The 24,741-nt window shown below is 56.7% G+C and overlaps 9 protein-coding genes across 9 annotated transcripts; 4 read left to right on the top strand and 5 right to left on the bottom strand.

Annotated features, from left to right (window-relative positions):
• Positions 1–34: 34 nt before the first annotated feature.
• On the bottom strand, positions 35–834 carry K437DRAFT_254450 (uncharacterized protein). The gene has a single exon (XM_013389653.1). The coding sequence runs from the start codon at positions 716–718 to the stop codon at positions 134–136; it is 585 nt and encodes a 194-aa protein (XP_013245107.1). The 5' UTR covers positions 719–834; the 3' UTR covers positions 35–133.
• Positions 835–1,658: 824 nt separating this feature from the next.
• Positions 1,659–3,127, top strand: K437DRAFT_221056 (uncharacterized protein; the record flags this gene model as incomplete). Its single annotated transcript, XM_013389652.1, has 3 exons — positions 1,659–1,697; positions 1,781–2,811; positions 2,896–3,127. 3 exons carry the CDS (start codon positions 1,659–1,661, stop codon positions 3,125–3,127), a joined length of 1,302 nt encoding a protein of 433 aa, XP_013245106.1.
• A 322-nt stretch (positions 3,128–3,449) lies between these two features.
• On the top strand, positions 3,450–4,826 carry K437DRAFT_254448 (uncharacterized protein). The gene has a single exon (XM_013389651.1). It carries the CDS (start codon positions 3,766–3,768, stop codon positions 4,354–4,356), a length of 591 nt encoding a protein of 196 aa, XP_013245105.1. The 5' UTR covers positions 3,450–3,765; the 3' UTR covers positions 4,357–4,826.
• Positions 4,827–4,954: 128 nt separating this feature from the next.
• K437DRAFT_277671 (uncharacterized protein) lies at positions 4,955–6,233 on the bottom strand (the record flags this gene model as incomplete). Its single annotated transcript, XM_013389650.1, has 4 exons — positions 4,955–5,275; positions 5,360–5,554; positions 5,634–6,001; positions 6,053–6,233. The coding sequence occupies 4 exons, from the start codon at positions 6,231–6,233 to the stop codon at positions 4,955–4,957; spliced, it is 1,065 nt and encodes a 354-aa protein (XP_013245104.1).
• A 347-nt stretch (positions 6,234–6,580) lies between these two features.
• K437DRAFT_25519 (uncharacterized protein) lies at positions 6,581–11,561 on the top strand. Its single transcript, XM_013389601.1, has 6 exons — positions 6,581–7,126; positions 7,188–7,313; positions 7,386–7,704; positions 7,772–10,437; positions 10,499–10,676; positions 10,749–11,561. Exons 1-6 carry the CDS (start codon positions 6,928–6,930, stop codon positions 11,410–11,412), a joined length of 4,152 nt encoding a protein of 1,383 aa, XP_013245055.1. The 5' UTR covers positions 6,581–6,927; the 3' UTR covers positions 11,413–11,561.
• K437DRAFT_254446 (RBP11-like subunits of RNA polymerase) lies at positions 11,498–13,040 on the bottom strand. The gene is made up of 4 exons (XM_013389649.1): positions 12,823–13,040; positions 12,607–12,704; positions 12,225–12,301; positions 11,498–11,856 (listed from the first exon to the last, which is right to left on the bottom strand). Exons 1-4 carry the CDS (start codon positions 12,892–12,894, stop codon positions 11,621–11,623), a joined length of 483 nt encoding a protein of 160 aa, XP_013245103.1. The 5' UTR covers positions 12,895–13,040; the 3' UTR covers positions 11,498–11,620.
• A 141-nt stretch (positions 13,041–13,181) lies between these two features.
• K437DRAFT_254445 (uncharacterized protein) lies at positions 13,182–14,822 on the bottom strand. The gene is made up of 4 exons (XM_013389648.1): positions 14,035–14,822; positions 13,847–13,964; positions 13,678–13,770; positions 13,182–13,570 (listed from the first exon to the last, which is right to left on the bottom strand). The coding sequence occupies exons 1-4, from the start codon at positions 14,673–14,675 to the stop codon at positions 13,400–13,402; spliced, it is 1,023 nt and encodes a 340-aa protein (XP_013245102.1). The 5' UTR covers positions 14,676–14,822; the 3' UTR covers positions 13,182–13,399.
• A 275-nt stretch (positions 14,823–15,097) lies between these two features.
• On the top strand, positions 15,098–21,876 carry K437DRAFT_243984 (uncharacterized protein). The gene is made up of 3 exons (XM_013389647.1): positions 15,098–15,731; positions 15,800–17,352; positions 17,436–21,876. The coding sequence occupies exons 1-3, from the start codon at positions 15,205–15,207 to the stop codon at positions 21,818–21,820; spliced, it is 6,465 nt and encodes a 2,154-aa protein (XP_013245101.1). The 5' UTR covers positions 15,098–15,204; the 3' UTR covers positions 21,821–21,876.
• Positions 21,877–21,902: 26 nt separating this feature from the next.
• Positions 21,903–24,569, bottom strand: K437DRAFT_293183 (uncharacterized protein). The gene is made up of 2 exons (XM_013389646.1): positions 22,389–24,569; positions 21,903–22,301 (listed from the first exon to the last, which is right to left on the bottom strand). Exons 1-2 carry the CDS (start codon positions 24,450–24,452, stop codon positions 21,969–21,971), a joined length of 2,397 nt encoding a protein of 798 aa, XP_013245100.1. The 5' UTR covers positions 24,453–24,569; the 3' UTR covers positions 21,903–21,968.
• Between the last annotated feature and the right edge of the window lie 172 nt (positions 24,570–24,741).

Here is a 24,741-nt window from a genome sequence, read left to right as displayed (position 1 = left end):
TATGTCTATATTTACGCGTGGGAGTCGGGAGGGGGCCGATTTTGCGTGTGCCATCAAGCGGCGCGCTGGTACGGACACGCTGTGTAGGGTGCTCACTTGAAAGGAAAAACATTGCGCATGTATCCTTTGGGTGTTACATGCCCGTCCCTGGCCTATTCCTGTGCCTCCTGCGCGGCCTTTCAGCCTGTGCCTGTTCCCGCGCCCGTGACCTGTGGGCAGCTTGTGCCCCGTCCCAGAAGCGATCCAGATTCCAAAGGAAGTATGTGTCGAGCGCGGCTAGGAGGATGCCCACGCAAAGCGTCCTGTCCTGCACGGCACTTTCCGCGCCGTTTTCTTCAAGTTGCGCGCCCTTCCCTGTGTGTATACATGCATACACGTCGGGTACATGTATCTCGATATCTGCCACCACCCACAGCGACAAGAAACCGTTTCCGGCGCACGCAAGCTGCAAGAACACAAAGTGCTTGATAACGACGAGGGGAAAGCGAGCGCGAATTGGAAAGCAGCTGAAGAGGCGTCCTTGCTTGTTGCTTGTCGCGTTGACGACATGCAAGGAGTTACGAAAGAGGGTTGTGGGGGTGTGGAGTGTGAGTGCGTGCTTGCCTGGGGACGAACAGACAATCAAGATGTGCATGAAAGCGTGTGGGGTGTGATGGGCGGCGGTGTAGTGCGAGACGGATGTTCTGTCTGCCCGATGGCGCCATCGATGCACAAGCATTGCATATCGAGAGAATCAATGGAATCAACGCCAATATCGATCCGGGATCTGGATCAGCCACGTGGACATTGTGTGACAGAGGAGCAGTGCGGTGCGGTGTGGGGACAGTATTGCAAGTGTGAGCCATCTGGTCTGTAATGCCCAGTGGGAACTGGGAAAGGTGTGGTGTGGACCTCAAAAATCCATTCCAGGGACACAGAGATGCTGAGAGAACCAGAGCGACACCTCAGGATTCAGCGCCCAGGCCTCGGGGTTACGCCTCTCGGCCGGCCGGTCTCTGCTCGTCATTGCTACATCCACACACGTGGGAATCATGCACCTCCGTCGCTCTACTCATCCACCGCTCCCGTCAAGACAATGTATATGTATATTGCAATGAGCAAACAAAAAAATAAGTCTTGTGCGGCACACCTGCACTGCTCTGCAGGGTGCTTTTCAAGTCACCTAGAATTTTGAGGAGGCATTCGCTTCGTTCCATCACTGCCTGATCGCCTCCCCGCATGAGCAATCCCTCGGTCGCATCACCACCACGGCCGCGCCTCGCCCTCACCCACGCTCCTCCGTGGCCAGGGCCTACCTCCCTTGCCCGCCAGACAAGGCTGGAACGCTGGCCCGCACCCAGTCGTACAGTTCCTCGCCAGCCTCACTTGGAGACCCACTTATACACTGCCCAGCCACCGCTCCGCCCGTAGCAGCCATGCCGGACCTCGGGAAGCGCTCCTCGACCGCCGCCGCCGTGCCCAACACGATAGACAAGGCGATCAAGCTGTCGGACGCCAGCAGACTCTCCAAAAGGGACTCTTTTTCCGCCTCCCCCTCCCAGCGCGATGACGTATATGGTGCCGCCCTCCACCCCCTCGAGACGGTCAAGACCAAGGTACTCGCAGTCGTCGACGACGCTGACGACGATGGCAGCGCCAAGCAGATCAATCTCAAGGGTATGAGCTGGCAGCGCACCGCCGCCTTGCTCTTCGGAGAGGTACGCTGCGTCCCAGACCAGATCTTGCTATGCTTCGCGCGTGGGCGGGCGCTGATATCGTGCTCGTTGACCCTGCTGCACAGTACGTCTGCCTCGCCATCCTCGCGGTGCCCTCATCGTTTGCCGTGCTCGGCATGGCGGGCGGCATCCTAACTGTGCTCGGCATCGGGCTCGTGACACTGTATACGTCGCTGACCCTGTGGCAGTACTGCCTTAAGTACCCGGAGCAGCTGAACATTGCCGAGATCGGCGGGCGGATCTTCTCGCGCACCCCCGGGGGCTTCTCGCGCACGGCGTTCGAGCTGACGGCGATCATCCTGCTGCTTAACAACATCTTCCTCATGGGCCTGCACACGCTGACCGGAGCCGAGATCATCAACACGCTTGTCACTAGTCCTGGCAGCGGCTGGTGCAGCGTCGCGCTCAGCGTGATCGTCATGGTCCTCTGCGCCGTCGCGACCCTGCCGCGCCAGTTGAATCAGGTTGCCGTCATGGGCATCGCCAGCGCCGCCAGCATGGCCATCTCCATCCTCCTCGTCCTCATCTTCACTGGCATCCAGGGCCGGCATCCGGCCGGGGTTGACGCCAGCTCCAGCGCGCCGGTCCTCCTCACCGTCTGGGCACCCGAGGGCATAACGTTCGTTGAGGGATTCAACGCGGCGCTGTCCATCACCTTTCTCTGGATCGGCCAGATCACCTACCCGACGTTCATCGCCGAGATGCGCGACCCACGCGAGTTCCCCAAGGCACTCTACGCGCTGACCGCCGTCGAGTTCTTGCTGTTCAGCCTGGTGGGCATCTTTGTGTACGCCTTCTGTGGCCAGTATACTGGCGCGCCGGCCGTCATCGTGCTTGCGCCGACGTACAAGAAGATCGCCTTTGCCTTTGTCTTCCCGACGACGGTCATCATCGGCGTTATCTACGCCAGCGTCGCGGCCAAGTACATCTTTGCGCGCATCTTTGCCGGCACCAAGCACTACGATCACCACACGACACTCGGATGGGCCGTCTGGATCGCCGTCGTCTTTGCCATCTGGCTGCTCGGCTGGGTTGTCGGAGAGTCCATCCCGTTCTTTGGCAGCCTCATCTCGCTCATGTCGGCCTTGTTCGATAGGTGAAAAGCGGGCGGGCTCTGTCGTCCATACTCCTTGACTCTGGGCAGACATCTTACAATATTTTCCTTCCATTTGTTCTTCAGCTTCATCGGCTTCATCTTTTGGACGTTCGCCTACCTCGAAATCAAGCGCGGTCAGCTGTGGAAAGGGCAGCCGCTGCTGCGCAAAGCAGAGACGCTGTTCAACTGCGCTCTCGTTCCCGTTGGCATCTTTATGCTCGGCCCGGGAACGTACACGTCCGTTCAGGCTATCATCGACTCGTACGCTACCGGCGCCATCAAGGCGCCGTTCGGCTGCACGTCCAACGCCGTCTGATTTTGGTCGCGTCGCCACAGCCCTTGTCGCCGGGTCTGGTCTCTCTGGTCTTGCGTCGTCGAATGCACGGCGGGAGAGAGTGCCGGTTACAACCTCCCCAACAGTCGCTCGCTCGCATATATATGTATGTATATTATTTGCACCTCCATATTCCTCTGGGCCCCTCTCGCGTTGTTTCCTTCAGGCTCCAGCCGCTTTCCCCTGGCGTGTCGCACGAGAAAGTTTTGGGAGAGTTCCGCGCCAACCACGGTAGCGCACACAACACATCTGGCACGTCTGTGTCATCGCCTCGTGTTCTGTTCTACGCATTCGCTACTTCATCTGCTCAAACCTGTACGCTATGTACATATACACACACACGAACACAAAAGGGCTCCGGACTTCGGCGAATAATGTAACTTGCTGCTGGGTTTTCCCGGGTCCGTGACCCTATACAACGTCGAAAACGCCGTGGCGCACATGCCCATTTTCCGACCTCAACGTAGCCCTCGATGTCGACCAGCCCGACGCGTCCCACCCCGACGCACCCTCGCTCGTCTTCGGCTGCATAGCATGCCAAGGCAGCAACTTGTCATGTTTGGTACGTCACATAAGCCACTATCTCGCCCTTACGCGGGGCGGCGCACCCACGATGCACCATGACACCTCCGTCAGGCGTACCGCTCGAGCCCGTGCTGCACGCCCAAGCAATCTTGGAGACGATTGTCGCTGCCAAAGTGCACGCTAGGGTGCGCTTCCGCGCTCAGCGCATGGCCCTCTGTGAGTGCTCCATGTCGCTGACTAACGCCAGTGAGGTTCGTCTCATGCCAGGCCCTTGCACAAGCCGCCCGCCATATCGGTCGCCCCGCCAGCCTTTCCTCGCCAGCGCCCGGCCAAGAAGAGGCTGCTGCGCTTGGCGCAAGCGCATGCGCATGCGACAGCGGAGCTCAAGCAGCGCGATTGAGACCGCTCCCACTCCCACGCTGCCAGCGAAACCAGGGCACCGCCGAAGACAGCGCACGATGCCGATGCGTGGCACTTGCACCATCCTCGTACCCAAGCTTGTATCCGCCATCATTGGAGAAGCAATGAGCGAGCCCTCATCCGCGTCTGCTTGCTGCCCAACGCAACGATCAGAAAGCATCTCAGCGAGCATAATAGCAAGACCAACATTAAACCTCACGCGCTTGAGCAGGAGCATGGAAAGTCGTCGCCGCACTCATCACTCTCATCTTCCACTTTGTCAGTAGCGTCGAGAGACGATAAGCGCGCGAAAAACCTTCTTCGCAAATTTCAGTCCTCCTTTGCTGCGCTGTTGCAGGCGCATGCGCGCTCAGCGCTCATTTGCGAAGCTGCGCGCCGCGGTCTTGCGTGGCGATTGTCTGCGGCGAGCGCAAGCATGCACAGGATTCGTTGAACGGCCTGCACCTCGACCTGCTCGCCTCGAACTTCTGTGGCCCATCCATGATGGGGAAGGCGAGGTTGCGCATATCGTCTGTCTGGGCTGGTCGCCCATGGAGGAACTGGCGCACGTGTTTAGCATCCCGTACAAGCTCGCAAGGCCGCAGGCGTAGGGCGGTGGCAGCGCGAATCAATCATCAAATCCCAAAAGAAGTTTCACGCATTCCACGGACTGTCATATCCTCTCTTGTATACCCGCAATACAGCAGCAACGCCTGTAATACAATCAATCACAGAAATTTTCTTGCACCAATCAATCATGGGATTTCCCAGCAATCAAAGGTCATCATGCAAATCGACATGAGCCGACGCAAAGCATCTCTAGTGCTTGTCTATTGCTTGCGAAAAAGAAGTGCGCTGTGCAAATCCTACAGAATCTCCATCGCATCACCGCAAGCGCCTTTGCGCACCCGAACCTGCGGGCGTCTCACCCAAGCGACCGAGTAGCACGCCTGTGCAAGCAATGAGCGCATTCTTCTCTGCCTGCTCGGCAAACCCGCAGCCAGCCCATCGGATGCGACAATCAGAATCGATCAGGTACGTATACCCAACGTGTTTGTTGTGCAGGCCGAGTGCGCCGCGCTCGACTTCGAGATTCTGGCTGGAAATCAGGTACGTTGCGTGGAACTCCGGAGGGATCACCGTACGGAGGGAGGAGAGGAAGAGAGATACCAGGTAGGCTTTGAGGGTGTTTTCTTGCAGATTGACCTGATCGATCACAAGGGAGATACCGTCTCAATCTGCCAGCTCAATACGAGTAAGGCAGTGGATTCATAAACGCTATATATTTACCTGCACGAAACGGAAGCTTGGATTGGAAGCATAGAGGTCGAGCGTGGGCTGATAGAAGCTTTTTGTGTGCTCTTCCGAGATCTTTGATGTCAAGATGGACAGGATCGACACGTTGCCCTTTAGCATCTGCGTGGTTGATGTCTTGCTTCGGTCTTTGAGACAGGTTCCAATGATGTCTGGGAAGTACAGAGCCCTCTAAGAACAACGAATGGATATGCTGTCAGCCCTCTCGCATCTTGCGTATCTATGTTTCTTCTATGGACAGCATGCTCACATCTTCCCTGATCAACGTACCCGGGCTTCTCCAAGTCTTGCCTCCATGGCTCCTGATGGCATGGAAGTCATGGAAATAGCCTCTCGTGGCCTCCTTCACGATGATCTTTCTCTTCTGCATGCGTCTCTCTGTGAACGTCGCCTCGCTCTCCGATGCCACATTTTGCTTCGATGCGCGTGGACCCGTCAAATCTACTGGTGGATTCCGCACGCCGAGCGGGATGGTGAGAAAGGGGAGCGGTTGTTGATCAGCCAGTGCCGCGGCTGCAGACGTAGAGGTGCTAAAGGGAACGGGCTTGGCGTTTGGCGAGGAGCCGGGGGCCAAGAAGTCAGAAAGCGGCGTTGGTTCTTCAGCGGGCTTCTTGCGGGCTGGAGAAGATGGACCTGGTGATGCAGATCCTTGACCGCCATGTATAGCACCTGTTTTGTGGGCCGCTCCATCGGTGCTGTCCACCTTGGGCGCATTTGGGGTCTGCGAGCGCGTGATCCGGAGTGAAGCAGACGATGCCAGAGAACGAGATTGGGCAGGCACGTCTTGGAGACGCCTGCATTCCGAAGATCGCAGAAGTGACCGCAGAGTTTGGCGCCTGAGGGCCTCCATCTCCGCAGATGCAGCTGTCGTCGTCTTGACACCGTGTCGCAGTAGGCAGTGAGTCGCGTTGGTAGAAGCTTGGAGCCAGACTGCAGGAGGACACGCCGAAGTGTGTGTCTTCTTTGATCAGAAGACCTAAGGCCAGCTCGGAGCGAAGGTGTAGAGTTCGCATCATTCCTATTCTCTCCCCTCAGCTGCAGACATCTCTCCTGTGGGGCGGACGCTCCATCTCATCCCCCGATGACGCGCCGCTTGGTGCGTTCAATCAGGAGTCTGTTGCATCCTCACACAACTCTCCCGACACTCGAAAATCATCCATTGAAGACAGTGAGGGTTCAGTAATTGCCCATTTGCTGCCAGCGTCTCCTTCTCACTGCGCCTGGATGTGCTCCGAGTTGGTCAATTCTGAAGTTGGAGCAAGCGACGCCGCCCCGACTTCCCAGATTGGTGCCCTCGGTCGGCAACAAAAGACTTAGTCAGCTTCGCGGTAGCCGGCACTGGGCACAGAGCATGAACATGAACCTCTGAAGACTTGCGAAACAGGAAAATTTCGTTGCAATCCTCGCATCTCAGAGCTTACGATTGCATAAAGGGCACGACTGACGCGAAGACTTGTTACCGCTGTGTTCGGACGAAGGCCTTGACAAAGCCCATCAATTCTCTGCGCTTGTATCAAGCTCAGAATTGAGACTTCCTCAGTACAATGTCGAGTTGGATCAAGTCTGCATTTGGCGGCGGCGTAGCCACGCCGCCGCCAGAGCTCGAATACGCAAATTGGTCTGGATCATTCACGGACGCTGGCGCACACAAACGGTTTGCGGAAGGGATTCTGCACAACCTCGTTCTTCCCGGTGAAGTCACGGCCATGGCCTGCGAGCCTGTGCTGGGGTATCTGGCTGTTGGTACGTTCCGGCTTGCATCAAGTCGTGCACGACACGCAGCTGAAGCACCGTCTTCCCGTAGGAACTACCACCGGAACGCTGCACCTCTACGGCTCCCCCCCAGTGCAGTTGAGCATCACGTTGCGCCCTGCGGTGAAAGTCAAGCATCTGCTCTTCAAGTCCGGTTCACCCCTTCTGATCTGCATTGGTGCGCATCATGTCCTGCAGACTTACCATCGCTTCACGAGTCGTTGACTGACACCTCGTGCTGATTCTACAGACGCGAAGGACACGATCAGTGTCTATGATCTCTCGCGCCCGGATCCGCAGGTGGCTTCCAAAACGACGGATACATCGAATCCTTTCCAGCCGCTGAATGCGCTCCAAGGCGGCTCCCAGTCTGGACCACCCCATCCAGAGACACCAACACGAATTGCGGCGCATTCGGCTCGGAATGAGGTCATATGCGTCGAGCTCAGTCCTAGCCATGATCACCTCTTCCTTGGCATGCGCGATGGAACGATCGATTGCTACGACTTGACACGATTACAGCCAAGCCCGTACAGAATCCCTAACCTGTGGTGGGAAGAGGAGGAGATGTGAGTGCCTCGATCCTTTTTGCATGGCGCGGAGGGCCTTGCTAATGCTATTGCTCATGTAAAACAGCTTGCGCAAGTCAGGCGTGCCAGACGCACCTTCGCGGCGGCATGTGCCTTTGGTCGTCCAGATCGAGACTCACCCTAAGAATTTGACTCAGCTACTCATTGCTTACGAAGGAGGTGTGGTGCTCTTGGATCTCAAGACGCGCACGGTGCTTCGCACATATCAACTACGTCTGCTTCCAGGTGCGCCTGGAGCAGGGGGTGGGGATCCTAACCAGATATGGACGGAGCGTTCCTCGGCGGTGACGAGCATTACGTGGCGTCCCGACGGCGATGTCTTTGCAGTGGGGCATGAAGACGGGTGCATCTCGTTCTGGCATGTTAAGGACGACGGGAAGCCTTTGCTGGTCCGGACACTGGATCGCATGGACGTCGACAGGCCACAGGTACCCGATGGCAAGAACACGAACGGTCCAGAGCAAGCAGCGCCGCCCCGCGAGCCCATCTTCAAGATCACGTGGACTGGCTTCCCTGAACAGTCATGGCTCGAGTACGCTAGCAAGGCCGTCGGTTCGCGAACCCCTAGCGGTAGTGTAGTCCCACCAACGGAGAAAGAGGCAGCAGAAAAGGCGCAGGACCCGCAGATGGGAACCGTCGTCACCATTCTGGGTGGTGTCGTTCCGTTCCGCGACGCTCCTGGTCTCACATGCCTACATATGCCGCCTTACGCGATCCCAAAAGCGCTTTGGGGAAGCTCCGCAAGCACTCCAGAGGCTTTGTCGAAGGTTCGCGCTCAGCTGCGCGCGTCTCTAGATACGACGCGCGAATCACGGTATAACACGCCATCTCCTGTGGAGGACTTTTTGCTGGTTCCAAAGAACAATCCGCACTACTCGATGAACTACGACCCACAGGCTATCATCACTCTTCTCGCTGCGGAACCAAATTTGCCTTCTCTTCCACCACCAGCTGCTGCCAGGGGACTGAAGTGCTATCCATTCCCGCCGCCGCGCGCCTCAGACCGCAAATCTCGGGCGAGCCTGCCTCCGACTGGATCTCTCATGCAACAGCCAGCTCCAGAGATGCAACTGCCGCTGCCCCTGAGCTTTACAGGTTCGGGAGCCATCTTGGGCGCAACCTTGGAAACCTTGTCTGTCCATTCTTATCGCAAGCTTGGCGGAAAATGCAGTGAGATATCTGGAGCACTGGGAGCATCGGCTAACTTGGCACCGCAGCTAGTCGATGGCGGCTCTCTGACCCTCAAAGGCGGCAAGGCATACCCGATTGTCTCGGGCGACCCTTCTTTAGAACCGGAGATGCTTGCTAAGCGGCTGTCGTACCGAGTGCTCATCACATGGCACCTTGACGGTACAGTTCGCTTTCACGATGCGAGTCCGCATTTGTTACTGCATACGCCCAAGGGTACAGAAGGCACTGATGCTGCGGTACCTGCTGAGCGGCCGCTCGAGCACCCTTTTCCGGCACCCCTTCCTCACTTGACCATCTCCTCCCGCGATCTCATCCACCATCCACACCTTACTGGAAATCCTTCTGTTGAACCGCTCAAGGTGGACTCAGAGAGACTCAGCGTGATTGATGTCAAGCTAGCCACTGAGATGTTGGAGCTGGCCATCATCTTGCGCTCTGGCAAAATCATCTACTTCAAGCACGGCTTTGCACGAGCAAGGGCGAAGGATGCAGTTGTGGAAGACGTCGCGCAAGAGTTACAGCGCAACGCGGCGTTCGCCAGTATCCCACCTGTTCAGCACGCGCATACGCAGGCCCAGCAAACACATAGATCCAGCCCTTCCGTAACTTCTTCCCTCTCGCAAGAGGCTCGGCTCGATGCAGCGATGTCAGATGCCTTGTCTACGATGAACATGCAGCCGACGCCGTCCAATCAAGGGCCGGGGCCAGGGCCAGTGGGCGTGACTGGTACGCCGGTGCGACCACCTCGTCCTCCCAGAGACCCTAACAGGCCTACAACGAGCCGCAATGAATCTCCAGCAAACTCGCCACTGCTCTCAAATTGTCGCTTCGAGCCGCGTCAACCACTGACGCCACCACAGTCAACTTTTCTACCTGGTTTCAGTCCAGGGCTCCCTCCTTCGCATATGCCTCCCCCGCGAATGCTGGCCGCGCAGGAATTGACCGACATCACCCACCTCTCTACTTGGCATGCTGACGGTTTCAAGCCATTCCTTCTCATCGACCTCAATCGAGGAGATTGCACATCGGTTGCAGTCAGCGACATTGGGTTCTTTGCAGCTGCATGCGGCAGCGCTTTGGCTCTCATTGACTTGCGTGGGCAAGAATTGATCGTGCGCGACTCATTTGGCGACACTGTCGAACCAGAGGACGCATCGCGCGAGGAGCGTAAGGCTGTCGAAGCTGAGAGCAAGAGCATCATTCACCACCTCACCTTCGCAATCACGAGAGTTGCAAGCGACCCAAGAATGGCTCCTCGACTGCTTGTCTCGCGCGAGAATGGGCTGATGTCTGTCTGGACGATCACGCAAACGCTGGACCAATGGCTTGCGTCCCGCAGCTCTGCGCACAAGCTGGATGGCACTGCTCACACGCAGAAGGTCATGGTTTGCGATGCTAATGGCTTCCAAGTGCGATCAACTGGCGTTGAGCTGCAGCGCGCCCAGCGGGAAATTGAAAGAGGAGGCCCGACAGAAAACGACGCTGTAAGATGCGGGATTGCAATCTTCATCTCAAGAGGCAGTGAGTGGTCCTTTGATGGCATTGGCTTCTTCAAAGCTCTGAACAATATTCGTTTCCACAGTGGTTACACTTCGTTATGGTATTGATGGGCCCGTGATTGCAAAGGAAGAGATCAATGACAGGATTCTCGGTGCTAACATTGTTGAGCGCAACATGGAGAGGGTCTTGCTGGTCATCACAGCCGCGAGCATCTTCATTTACACCTTGCCCCATCTGGACCTGATCGATCGTAAACAAAGGTGCGTCTGAAGGCATAATCTCTTAATCCCCGAGTATATTACTTATCCTCGTGCGGAACTGCCCCCTCTCAGACATCACCGCGACCAAGGCATGAGCTCAGGCTACGCGCTTCGCGCTTGCGCTGACATCTCAGGTGACTTTATCGACCTCGGCTCAAGCCTTGATGTCCGCCTCTGGACGATCTTTGCGACGCAGCCCCGTCCCGGCCCACCCTCGTATCTACTTCACGATCCGGGCTTGATGACGCCGATACACCCAGGTGTAGGCGCAAGCTCAGTTGCGGCTGCCGTGACTGGTTGGTTCAGCAGTAAGAGCGGAGCCGTCACAACTGGTGGACAGCTAGATGAGATACTTGCCGGGGCAAACCGGCCGCCACCCGCTGCGTTGCCGGAACCGCTGGGGCAACGTGCGTCCTACCGGCCTCCGGACGCAAAATCTCTGGTAAACGTGGATGCTCAAGGCTGGCCCATTCCAGAATCAGCAAGTGGGACAGCCACCATTGGCGGCCGCAATCCGGTGCCGTACAGCAAGTCAGCTGCGGGCCTCACTACTGCGCAGAGTGCACGCGATCAGGCGAGCTGGAATGTCGATCTCGCCAAGCAGCGTGGGGAGATGATGAACAGCTTAGAGGAAGGCTTGAGCAACCTCGAGCGCGGGGCGTCGCAATTCTCGCGGAATCTGAAGAACATGGCTCTGCAGTCTGCGGCAAAGGACCGCATCAAGAGCCTCTTTTAAGCGGCGACAGGGCTCATGCGTCAATATTCAACGCGGACTCCGCAACGCCAGGTAAGGGACGAAAAACGTAGCTTTAGTGTAACTCCGGCGCCCAAAGTAATGCTAAACGTAATAGATACAGTTGATATACTGGTACAAATACAGACATTGCCGACTTGCCCTTTCTAAAGGGCACAATTCCTCCGACGTCTCTCGACTGACGCATACACTATGCCTTGGCACGCTGCGATATGTCCTTGCTCTTCTTTTCTTGCTGCGCTTCGGCCCTCCGTCGCCTGCCTTCGGCAGCATCCAGTCTCAGCTGGTCGAGGTCCAGCTGCGGCTCCTCATAGCGTTCAAAGTTGCCGGCAGCATAGTCGCGCTCGTAGGCGGTCCCGATGGAGAGGAACAGTTCGTTGAGGTTGGACAATGCGCTGCGGAGAGCCTTGATGGATGACCTTCGGTCTTTGAAAGATTTTCCAAAATAAAAGGGGGGCAAATGTCAAAAAGTGTCAGCCAGCCCTTGTCTTGCGGTCCGAATTGCTTGGAGCCCATAGGAGGCGCTCAAGCAGAGGCACCCGGAGCATATTAACTAGTTCTCCTTCCACCCGTGCTGTCGCAGAAGGCTCAGTAGGAACAATTGTAAATTTTTCGTCGTCATGCCACATGCACTGATTTGCGTAGTTGTGCCATGCGGAAGCGTCTGTATCCCATTATTCGTCATTGGCGGCCCACACACGAGGGTGTGACATCCGCGTCCCATCTGCGACTCTGATCCTACCACCAATGCCCTATCAAGCTCAGAGCATGAAGAACCAGGAAAATATACTCACCATACATCTGTATACGTAGATGGATCTTGCTTTCTGAAGGGTGTGGGATGCTGTAGCCGCAGAACTCCACTTGCGGACTTGATGTCGAAGGTAGTGGTGTAAGAAAAAAGTGTTAGTGAATATTTTCTTTCCTCAATTCGTAAGTCCCATGAGCTCCATTATTTCCCAATGACTCCGCCTTTAAGCACATCTGATCCCCTCAGAAACGAAGAATTCCAATTGTTAAAGGTTATAAGCAGCGCTACTGGGAGGGCGCCAACCCTCTTTTCGCTCTTTGCATCGTGCAAAATATTATAATCATCGAGGACCTCCACTCAGCTCCTTCCTCCCTAAAACGCACCCAAATCAATTTCTGCTGCGCGGTCGAGTTCTCAGAACTTACTCTTTCATGATCATCCATCGGAGCACATTGCCGAGTGTGTGATCTTCATCCATAATGCAGAAAGTGACGGCGGACAGGTCTTGTTCCGCGCCTGGGAGCTGTAGAGCGCGAAGCACAAGCCAGATTGTTACGAGTTGTAAGCAATGCCGCTCTTCGATGAAGGATCTAGCACATGAAAAATGCGGGAAGAGGAAGGAACAGCAATGAAGGACTCACGATTGAAATCTTGTGCTCGAGGGCAGTGGGCACAAAGTCGCCCTCGGCATCTGTCATTGCTAGCTGACGCATCTTGGCGGTCAACCGACTGCTTTGAGCAGCACGTCCCAGTCTGCTGCTCCCCTCTGTTGATTGTCGGCGTATAGAGCTGAGAATAGGCTACTCTCCTTGCCGTACGCTTAGGAATGGGGGACCACAGGATCGGATGGGAAAGATTGCTGGACGCTGGAGAAAAAAAGGAGAACAAGTCTATCAAACGCTTGCTCAACGAGATTCCGAGTTCCGAGAAGCGAGGGAAAAGCTTATTCGGTACAATATTCTCATCGAACCCTATTCACCAATTCATTTTTCAACCCTTTGACGATGAGCTTCGCGGCTTGCTGTCGCTTCCATCCAAGCTCCAGTAACGATCAAGATGGGACGATGTATACAGGCTTTGTGGGTTTCGTGTGCAAAAGAAGCGCGTGAAAACGGATGTGGGTGAAAGGCAAGGTGCGTAGGGATGTCTCTATGCTCTCCTCTGTCTCGAGCCTACCATAATTAGGAAGTTCTGGACATGAGAATGGGCTTGTGACAATCACCGCCCCGTGGCAGTTTTGACGCTGAAAGTACATGCGGTGGCATGGGCGTGCAGTCCGGGGGCTTGGGTGGCGCCTGCGGCAAGGAGGAGGATATCGACGGTAACGGTGCTCGTGACGCCCATGCGCGCTAGTGCGCCGCATACGATGCCCGTCGCGTAGGATAGATGCTGCGGCGGTCGATGATGGTAAAGGAGGAAAGGTGACGACGGGTTGTGAGTGAGCAAGAGAAGGCCGTGCGATGGCGACGAGTTGCGGAGAGGGGAGAAGGACTTACAGGTTTCGCTTCTCGAGCTGTCTCTTGCAACCCTCGCGCCGTGCTCATGCGTCGCAACGGCTTGAAGTTGTTGTCTTGTAGCACGTATACGCCCTTCAGGCAACATAGTCAGCAAAGGTCAGTAGTGATGTCAGCGAAAGTCGAGCGACTATTGCGGGGGTTGACTGACTCGATGATTCGTTCGTAAGTTATCAACCTGCTTGTCCCAGACAGCCGTCCAGACGTCCTTGCAGACGAACTTGAGCACGTCTAGCACCGTGCCCAGCGGTGGCCGTAGCGAGCTGAGCCTGAGGGAGAAATGACAAACTGCGTATTAGCCAGGATCCCTTTTGGAAGCTTTGAATTGTGGAGACGCACCTTTCTGCCATGTTAGCACCCACATGATACCCGATCACCTCCAACCGTGCCGTCAGTTCCGCGTCTACCTCTTCTGAGCTCGGCCCCGCAAGCGACAAGCTGCTGAATCGCCTCGCTGTACCTCCACTCCCATCCCATGCACCAGCTTGAGAGACGGATCGCCTGTCCACCACCGCTGCCGGCGATTGGTTGTCGATAGTTGTCCTGCCAGCCGCCTTCGGTGATGACCCCGCAACCCCTCCTATGGCACTTGTTGCGTTTGCGGCTACTGCCGAGCCGGCGATCCCGGCCGACGACCCAAGTTGGACCGGAAATCCGGCCTCGCGGAGCTCTTCTCGATGTTTGAGCAGCTTCTTCGCCGCGAAACGTGCACTCTCCTGAAGGGTAAATGTCATCTCCGTCGTCATGTAGTCGAGCGCGGCAGCGTCCACTTGCCGTGTCGGCGGGAGAGAGAGGTCGCGCGCAAAGGGAGTGACAAGCTGCGAGGACGAGGCGGCTGCATTCGCATTCGTATTTGAAACAGTAGCAGACGATGAAGAAGAGGAGACGGCTGGGGGGAGCGAATGCGAGGGAGAGATGATGCTGCCACCCGGTATGGACGAGGATGCGATCGCTTTGGGCGCCGACGTCTTGGCTGCCATGGTGCTTGTTTACAGACCCTACCCAGGCTCCTTTTCAGAGACCTCTGAGGCGACTGTGTTCTTGCAGTCCTTTGTTCTTCACTCGTTGCATGTGCTGTGCTATAGCGCTCATCTCTGGCGACCGGACAAGCCATTATTAGGAAAGAGGCAGCCTGGTTGTGGAGTAGCCGTTACACACATTGCCATTGCAGTGCACACGAAGCCTCTTTCGCCATGTACGCTGTGGGGACCACGAAGGGCACAAAGGGAGTCCCATTTTAAAACCCTGCCAGCGCTGAAAGTATCAGCATCGGCGCCACCCAGTCAGATTTTGACTGTTGCAGTGGTGCCGTTCCAGCGCAGCTTCCGATCGCGATCACTGGATGATGTTGTCAACCTCTACCTCGACGTCTCCCTCACCTCCATCTCTGTCTTGGTCATACATTGCTTGTTGCGCTCGGGGCTCTTGACGCATGGCCACTGCACTAGCGCTGCCTAGACGCAGAACCGAGACTCGAAGCGCTTGCTGATTGCGGAGAACGCCGCTATCATGGCCCAGGACGCTGGCCTTGTGGACCCTACCCGCTCGCCGCAGGGCAGCAGCCGATCGACTCCGTCTGACTTCATCAAGGCTCACTTAGGCCAGTCACATCCGTTCTTCTCTCAGGATGGTGGGGGATCGTGGGATGTGGCCGGCTCTCCCTTTTTCTACTTGGTCGACCAGGGCGTCACTTCTCGCCTTCTTCGCTCGCTCTGGACATCCCTTCTAGCCTCCCTCCCCTCACCCTCCCATCTGCTGCCAACACGCGCGACACAGCTGCCGACGATCGAAGCGACGCTCGAATTTCTCCAAGAGCATGACTGGAAGCTATCTGAGGCGCAGAAAGCCGCGCAGAAGCAGGCGGATGAGGCGAACGCCAAGGGAAAGGCTGTCGAGCGTGGCAATGTCAATGTTAGCTCGCAAGGCTTAGGCGCAAGCAGCAAAGCCTTTTCGCTCGGTCCAGAGTATGGGCCAGATCGCAAAGGAATGCCGTGCGGGCACATTTTCAGGGAAGGAGAGGCGATCTACAGGTGTCGGTAAGTCTTCCCTCTATGACCGCATAATGCGAGCAGTGGGGCTGATTGCTGGAGCGTTGCTTGTGCAGTGACTGCGGACACGACGACACTTGCGTGCAGTGTGCGCCGTGCTTTAACGTTTCGAATCATCAAGGCCATGACATTGTCTTTAGCATCAGCTCCGACTCGACGGGCTGCTGCGACTGTGGCGACGACGAAGCTTGGAACAAGCCTTTAGGCTGCAAGTACCATCAATCCGATGTGTACGTGCCATCCTCATCAACTCTATCATCATCTGACATTACTACTGGTGCCCGCGGCTTTTCCCCCTCCTTCCAAGAGACCAAAATGGAGCTGGATGACGTCTCTTCGCAGGCCGCGAATGTGCCATCGAGCACTAAAGGGAAAGGAAGGGAGATGCAAAGCGACGCCGCAGCAGCCACATCCGCCAGCGGAAGCGCCAGCTCAGGCGCTATTCCGACCCCGCCTGAGGCGGCCGAGATGGCCGCCCTGCTCCAAACGATCCCAAAGGGTATCCGAACCGCTCTTGAGGCGCACGTCAGCTCGATCTTTGACTTCATCCTGGACACTTTCGAACATGCTCCTGACCAAGTGTCGATATCGTCGACTCCGGACGCAGTCAGCCGGCTGCAGGCATCTCCTTCGCTCGCTCCTGTTGGGCCTCCGTCCTCAAGCACAGCACATACCGATACCGACCGCGATGGTCACGGCGAAAGCGCGACTAGTGTTTCGGATGTGGAGGCAGGGCGTGACAGGCCGGAAGAAACCATAGCATACACGAGTGACTCAGCTGAATTCATGCCCGCGCTGCCAGGAGGCTTCTTCACGCTCAACAGCTGGATGCAGCGCGGCTCCCGCGGTTCGCTGGCTGCGCCATCTACTGAGTCTGGTGGTCGCTCCCTCTTCAGTTCGGACTTGTCCGAGGCTGCCACTCCGCGGCCTGGAGGGCCGAAGCGCTCTTCCGGAACTGCAGCAGTAACGGCGACGAAAGGAGGCCCATCGCGATATTTCACGCTGCTGCTCTGGAACGACGAAAAGCACGATTTCACGCAAGTAATCGACATTGTCATGGACGTCACCGGTCGAAACGTTGCGCAAGCCAAGGCAGTCGCAGAGAGAGTAGACAAGCATGGGCGCGACATTATCGAGATCTCCACCGACGTGCCGAAGCTGCTGCTCTGGGGCTTGAAGCTCAACTCGATTGACCTCGCCGTCAGCATCCGGCCCTCGTTCGACATATTCGCTGAGGAGATTGCCGCAGTGCTGATCAAGCATCTGCTAGACCTGACATCCTCAGTGCTGTACGTGCCAAAGAAAGACACTGGCCAAGGAGGAAAAAGCAATCAGCAGGAGGAAGGTAGTCAGCCGCATCTGCTGGAGACCCTCGTGCCCAGCGCAGCATTGATGCGTGCACTGGTGACGGACCAGCTCCTAAAGCCATGGGATCACAACAAGCCCGTGTACGCAGACTCGATGAGCTCTGCGTTCTTCAGTGCGAGCGATTTGCGCAAGCTGGATGGCTTGCTCCTGCTCGAGAGCAAGCTCCGGAAGGAGCTCAGAGGCGACGTCAAGCAGGTCCTCATGGCTTGCATCGGCATCAAGGAGACAAAGAAGGAAGTTGGTGAGTGCAGACCATTATACAGTTGTGTGCACTTCACGGACTGTGCTGATGTATGTCCTATGGCTCTCGTCCGATGGTATCAGCCCTGCGTTTCGCGCACATGTACTCCAAGGTGTTGGAGACATTCATCCTGCGGGATCGCGAGGCGGACCACTCAATCTGCTTCATGACCGTGCAGCTCTTCAGTGTTCCTTCCATCGCTTCAACGCTGGTCGCGCAGCACGGCTTCCTAGAGAAGCTGCTGCTCATCCTCCAAGCCATCTTCACCAGTCAGCAGGGTAATGAGCCACTGCAGCTGCCTCCGTCGCCGCCTCCCAAGGGGCAGGCGAATCCGAACTCTCCGCTTTTCAAGCAGCAGCGGTGCTACCACATATTCTACGACGTGCGCTACCTGCTCAGCGCCGAGGGCGTGCAGCAGCAACTCGTCTCGCAACTCTCGCATCTCAACTACTTCCTCGACTTTCTGTCGCTATTCAATGCCATCACGCCCGATCGACGTGCTGTCAGTCAGCACGTCGAGTACGAGTCTGACGTGTGGATCCCCGTCTTCCACGTCAGCTCGCACCTCGGGCGCGCAGCAAAGTTGTTCGGCGAGTCATTCGCCAAGTCAAACACGCGTCAACTCGCGGCCGCGCTCGGCTTGACGGCCCGTCGCATCCTGCTCAACTGTCTGACGCTACATCAGAACGATCCGGAAGTGCACGCACCGGTCATCTTCCACACGGTCCCGTTCGGCGGCAGGTCGTTCCAAATCATCGACTTTGCCGTCGACACGCAAGCGACATCGTTCCATCACCCGATGCACTGGCTTTTCGCCGAGATGCTGAAGCATGTCAACGTGCTCTCTGGCGAGAATATCGCTGCGCTCGGTAAATCCAGCCTGGCGGATCTTCTAGTCAGCGATGTGGACGAGAATGGCGTCCTTGTGCTGCTCGAATTCCCCTTGCGCGTCGCCGTTAAACTCGCCCAGGTGCGATCAGGCATGTGGGTTAGGAACGGCTATGCACTTCGATCACAAGCGCATCACTACCGCGAAAACCCCATGCGTGACATCATGTACGATCAGGATCTATACCTACTGCAGTGCGGCCTGCTGCTCGCTGATCCGGATCGCTGGCTCGTCACGATTATCGATCGCTTCGGCCTCACCTGGTTCTTCGAGGATGGCTCTGCGGACGCGGATCATGTCATCCTCATGGCTGACGAGTTCATGCTGCTCCTTGTTTACCTGTTGACCGAGACGGCTATTTTAGGGGGATGGTCGATGGAGAAGCTGATCAGGCGCGAGATCGTTCATTTCCTGGCTCTCGGCTCGGGCACATATAGCGAGATCACCAAACACGTGTCGGAGCGCTTTATGGACCACCCTTCATTCGAAAAGGTGCTCGGTCAAGTCTCTAATTTCAGAGCGCCGGATGGAATCACCGATCTTGGCATTTTTGAGCTGAAGAAAGAGTGTTTCGACCAAGTCAGGCCGTGCTTCATGCACTACAGCCGCAATCAGCGCGAGAAGGCCGAGGAGATCTTGATGGAGCGCCACAAGAAGAATGGCGGCCGCGAGGAGACGGCATTCGCATGGACGGCCGCCAAGGCTGACATTGAAAACAGTGGGCTTCTCGCGAGTGGTCGCCTACACGATGTTTTCTTGACGACTTCATTCATGCGAGTTGCCTGTTCGACCCTTCTCAATTGCCAGCACACCATGCAACATACACCCGAGTCGCTACTCGATTCGACATTGCACCTACTCTCGGCAGCATTGTCAGAGAAGGGTTACGCTGTCGCCGCGAAGATGCTGGCTCCGCCTCCTGCTCGGTCCGGCCCATCCACCAATCTTGAAGGAAAGAACCTGCCCTTACTTGGCCTTCTCTGCAGTCTCGAAGCTGATGAACGCTTCAAGCCAACAAAACACAAAGTGACGTGGCTCATCAATCAGACGAGTGAACTGGTTCGCGCAAGTCAGAACGCGGAGGCGATGGAACTGGTCAACCAGATCTTTACAAAGGCTGGCAAAGCACCGGTGGGGATCGATGCCCAATCTTCGGAGAAGAAACGCTCGGATGCCAAGCGTGCAGCTGCCAAGGCCCGGCAAGCAGCTATTATGCAGAAGTTCTCTGCTCAGCAGAAAGATTTGCTCAAGTCGCTCGAGGACGATCTGGATGCTGATGACATGGATGAAGATGCCGAGCATTCTACCGCCTCCGGGACAGAGGCAGAACGCAAGTCATTTGGCAGCTGCATTCTCTGTCAGGAGGATCTGGATGGTACGAAGCCTTTTGGCGTTCTTGCGCACATTCAAACGAGCAGGGTGATCCGCATGATGCCTTGCGCGGACAGCGACGCCATCGCCCAGGCAGCGAACACACCTCTCACTCTTGACAGGGGGGAAGGAAAAGAGGGACGCCGACTCCGCGGCTTGCCCGGCAGCTATGCTTCGACCGCTGCAGCAGACGCAAGCAGACCTGCAGGGTCATTCCCACCTGCCTACAACAAACCCGGGATGCACACCACGACTTGTGGTCACTTAATGCATGCAGCATGTTTCTGGGACTATTGCCGGTCGGTAGAACAGCGGCATGCTCTGCAGATCGCGCGAGAGCACCCAGAAGACCTCTCACGTTGCGAGTATGTTTGTCCATTGTGCAAAGCGCTGGGTAACGTCATTCTACCGCTGCCGGAGTCTCACAGCTGCGATGCGATTGCAGCCATCAGCAAGGGCCCGCCTGACTCAATCCCTTTGGCAGACTGGATCCGCAAGATCAATATCGACATTCTGAAATGGTCAACCAGTCAGTCACAGGATTACCAAGAAGCCGATGCGGGGACGGGGACGTTCTTGCCTTGGTACGCCGAGGATTCTCTGACCTCCCTCTCTGGAAACACTCATTTCTTGGGGCAGGTCGACCTGGACACCTATCATATGCTTGATCGCTTCTTGACCGTCTTGCGATTACAGTCGTCCGAGCTCAAGCCGCTGCGTGTGAAGATGCAGCAGAGAACCATTTTGGCGCTGCCGAGCAGAAAGCTATACATGCCTCAGGAATTGATTGGGTATACCCTCTCTATGATTGAGATCGGACAACGCGGTTTGGTTACTGCAGGCCAGAACACACCCGGTGCCAATATTGCCAATGGTGCCAGCGACTCCACTCTCAGCCTGCTTCGCTCGTTGATCCACTGCCTCCGCCTCACAGCCATTATCGATCTCAATGAGCACCATGGGCTCGAGGTGATTCGACAAGGCCTTTTGAAGCGGCTCTTGCCACACTGGGCGGGCGATGATGCCGTGCGGTCGCCATTGATCCTTCGTGACCCGATGAGTATTCTCATTGAAGCTGCAGCGATCGCGCCTGAAGCACTGGATCACATCATCACCTTGATGTACTACGTGTTCCTCGTGCAGCTGGTGTTCGGCCTTGCACAGCCCAGTATGTGGCCACAAGGACCCATGGGCTTTGGCGGAAGTCGCTATTTCGCCATTACGCAATCATCGCCTTCATATGCATCCGACATTGCGGCGGCGCGCGAAGTCTTCCCCGACGTTCGTTGGACAACTGCAAATATCATCGGGCTTGTCGGCTATGCTCGTGGCAACATCACGCTCGGCGTCGATCATCTGGAGGACGACACGTTGGCAAAGTTACTCTGCACCCACAGTCTACCATTCCTCCGGCGCGCAGCGGTGCTTCGTGCCGCTGTCTTTGGCACCACAAGCGCAGTCAATGCAGGCGCTGCTGGACCAGACAGACATGATTCGGAGTACCTCCGTCTAATGCGCCATATGAATGTTCCGCTTCCATCCGTCGCTCTGCCTGCTAGGGCAGAACGGCAGACGCCGCTGGCTGGACTGATCGAGGGATGGATCAAACATGCATATGTGCCGTTGGCATCTCTTTTCCGGCCGTTGCCTATCCACTACTCATCTCTCAACTCGATGGCTAGCTTCGGTGCTTCGCAGATTTCTCAGCCACCTGCCCACCCAACTCTACTGCTGGAGCATCCTCACATCTACGAGCTCGTCAATTTGCCTGACGATCTGGCGACACTATTGCAAGAGACGCAACAACGCGTGTGCAAGCGATGCAAGCAGGTGCCCACCGATCCCGCGCTCTGTCTGCTCTGCGGAGAGATTGTTTGCTACCAGAGCTTCTGCTGCCAGAGCGAAGATGGTAAGCGCGGCGAGTGCAATCGACATATGGATGAATGCAGTGGTGCCGTAGGCATATATTTCAAAGTGAAGACGAACGTTGTTCTGCTGCTGTACGAACAGAACGGAACGTTCCTCTTCTCGCCCTACCTCGATTCGCATGGCGAGGTTGACATTGGTCTGCGGAAGGGACGACCACAGCGCTTGCATCGTCAGCGCTACGACGAACTGCGCAAACAGTGGCTGCAACACGGCATCTCTAACCTGGTCGCTCGCAAGATCGAGCAAACACTCGATACGGGCGGGTGGACGACTTTTTGAGCACTCGCATGGCATGTAGCATATCGCATTCACAATGAGCATAGACACATTTCCGCATTACCACGATATCGCAAGTTTTCCACTCAAATGATTTGCTTCCACTCTGTATGATACATTCAAATCAATTGCGACGTGCGACGCGCGAAGATTAAGCATCCGGAAGGCCGTAGTCAATGTTGCGATTCCGAATGTAGACCTTGGACGAGACACAGCCCACATTACCCCAAAAGTCCGTAGCCCTGACGATGATGGTGTAGAATCCGTTCCCGTTGGGCTCCTTGCGTGTGTCCCACGAACCGTGCAGATCCGCTTGCCCGCGCGTACGCCGCGTGGGGGTGTAGAAGACGTGGCGCTCGCGATGGTCGAATGCGGAGTGGTATTTCGTCTTAAAGAAGGTGCCGTACGTGAAGGAGGGGACGATGTGCGCAAACACAGAAGTTGGCTCTGTGCCGTTAGATCCTGGCTCTGGCGTCGCCACCATCTGTGTAATTGCCAGAAGAGGCTGAAGTCAGCAACAGTGCCATCTATTGAAGTTCTCATTGCTGAGAAATGGAAGCCCGCTACTCACCTTGTCGTGTTCGAACGCGACTCTCCATTCGCTACCGTCCAATTCGTGACCGAAAAACTCGCATGCTTCTGGGTCCCAATCCCTCTCGCGGTCTTGCTGGCCCTGCATGAGCCCCCACTGCAGGGAATACAGGCCTGTGCCGTCCATCGCATCGCCGCCGTCTCCGGGGGTTTGGACGTATGAGTCAAATGAAACAATGATCTGCACCTTTCCGCTCAGCGTTGGTGTGAGCAGGTCTGTCGAGGACGCAAACGCGGAGACAGTCTCCGTCAGCGGGTCCAGTGCTGGCCGTGCAAAGAAGATGCGGTTCGGGTTCGCGTACGGCGGGACGCTCGAGCGCCAGGATCTTCGTGCGCCCTCTTTGCCCGACAATGCTACGGATCCTCCAGTACGCTTTCCGGGTGAGAATAGAGGTGTGTCTTCAAGGAAGAAGGCCATGGGATCATAGAATGTCCAGCCTGCTACAAAAGGGGCTGGCCAGCGGGTCCATGTCACGTCAGGTCTCGCAACCGTAATGCGCAGACTCTTGAAGCGGTAAGGGTCTGCTGCAGCTCGTGTTCCCGCTGAAGCTTCCGCTGCTGCTGTCGCGCCTTGTCGCCGGACATCCGCAACGACTTGTCCGACGAAGATATCATCTCCGGGGTGCACGCGCAGCGTCTCTTCCTCCACGCCAGCGATCTGCCACACGAACCCCCACTCGTCGCGAATCATAAGCATGTACCCGCGCTCCGTGTCCTGTCTCGCGCCCGACTTGTGCCCTGGCCCGCGAGAGTAGTGACCAGCCCAGACGATTTGTCCTGCGACGGGCGCATGGACGGGCTCAAAGACCGGATCGTTTGGACGGGTGTTGAATGGTGAGCGGATGGAGACGCCCGTGTTCCACCTGGCGCTGACGATCCCTACGCCGTCCAGCGTGCCTTTCGCTGGGTCATAGCCGCTCGGAGGCGCAGGCGAGTTGCGCCGAAGAGGGGGGGAGGAGATGAATGGGTCGTAGGGAAGACCGGCGATACGGTTGACGTTGCGCCCAGTCCAGGGCTCGACCTTGCCGGATGTGTTGCTGTGTGCGTTGCCTGCGAGTGGCCAGCGTGCCTTGTATGCATCTGGCAAGAAGAGATGAGAGAGCCAGAAATGGTGGATCTCGTCTGCTTTGTATATCTTTGAGTCTATGTCTTGGCCTCTACTGCGGGAAGAGGAAGAGTGTGCGGTGGACTTTCGCGGAGTGTGAACAGTCACGACCATGCTGTGCAGCCGCGGTTCTGCATCTTCGCCGCCGTCGTCTGGCTGCCCTGCTGCACCACTTCTTCGCCTTTTGCGTCTCCCTAGAAACTCGTCCACCATCTTGCACGCTTGGGTGCGCGTGTCTTTCCGAGGTGGACCTGAAGACGGGGTGTCTGGTGTGTGTTCGACGGGTGGAGGCGCATGGCTGGACCCGAAAATGGCGCGACCGTCGGGCGTTGTTGCAGATGGGGGGCAGACCATGTCGTGGTCCTCCTCTTGATCTTGGCCTGCATCAAAGTACTTGAGAGCAGCAGAAAGGTCCATCTTCTCACAGGCTTCGATCCCACCATCCATCTGCATCGCCGCGTCTGGAGAAGAGTAGGAACACTCCACAGCGACGTCATCCCACGCCCTCCTGTGCACGTGCGACACGTGCAGGCTCGCACGCTGGACATCGTACAGCTGCGGATCTACATACAGTGTCAGAGGCTGCGAGACGCCTTCCTGTACGTAATCGAGATGCGCGTGGTTGACGAAGAGCCCGGTGTGGGAGAGGTGCACGGCGGCAAGGGCGGACGCGGCAAGGGGCTGGGTGGTGACGGGACTCGAGCTGGCGAGCGTGCTGGAAGAGGACTCGCTGGCATCAAAGACAATTTGCTGACCTTTTCGCAGCAAATTGAAGGGAGAGCCATTGCGAGTAATAGAGGCAGCAGCAGTGCCAACAGCGGCAGCTGTAAGTGTGATCGATGAGCACGCCGCACTGGCAGCGACGGCAACGAATAGCATCCTCTGGTGCGCTCCAGGCGTGCTGGGCTCGCGTCGGGAGTGCTTCTGGAAGTACAGCATGGGAGGGAGGGCGCTCCGTGCGGTGTCTGCGGTCTGAATCTTTCTTCTCTGGGGAGGATTGTGCGAGGCGGGGACTGCAATACGATGTGAGAGCGTGCGCAGACGGTGGCTCCCCCGTCTTTCTCTCATGGTCGTGGTCCTTGAAGAGGTGAAGTGATTCAATTGTTGCACCGTCATCTGTGCCCCGATGCAGTGTCACTTACGTAATCATCCTGCCTCAATACAACACACTGCCAGACTTCACGTGTGACTTTCGCTCAATCAGTGCGAGCTCGGGAGAAGATCGATT

Source organism: Tilletiaria anomala (assembly GCF_000711695.1).
Source record: "Tilletiaria anomala UBC 951 chromosome Unknown K437scaffold_12, whole genome shotgun sequence".
In the NCBI taxonomy this organism is placed as follows: domain Eukaryota; kingdom Fungi; phylum Basidiomycota; class Exobasidiomycetes; order Georgefischeriales; family Tilletiariaceae; genus Tilletiaria; species Tilletiaria anomala.
Note: the sequence above shows the minus strand (reverse complement) of the source record. Positions and strands in the feature narration are given on the sequence as shown.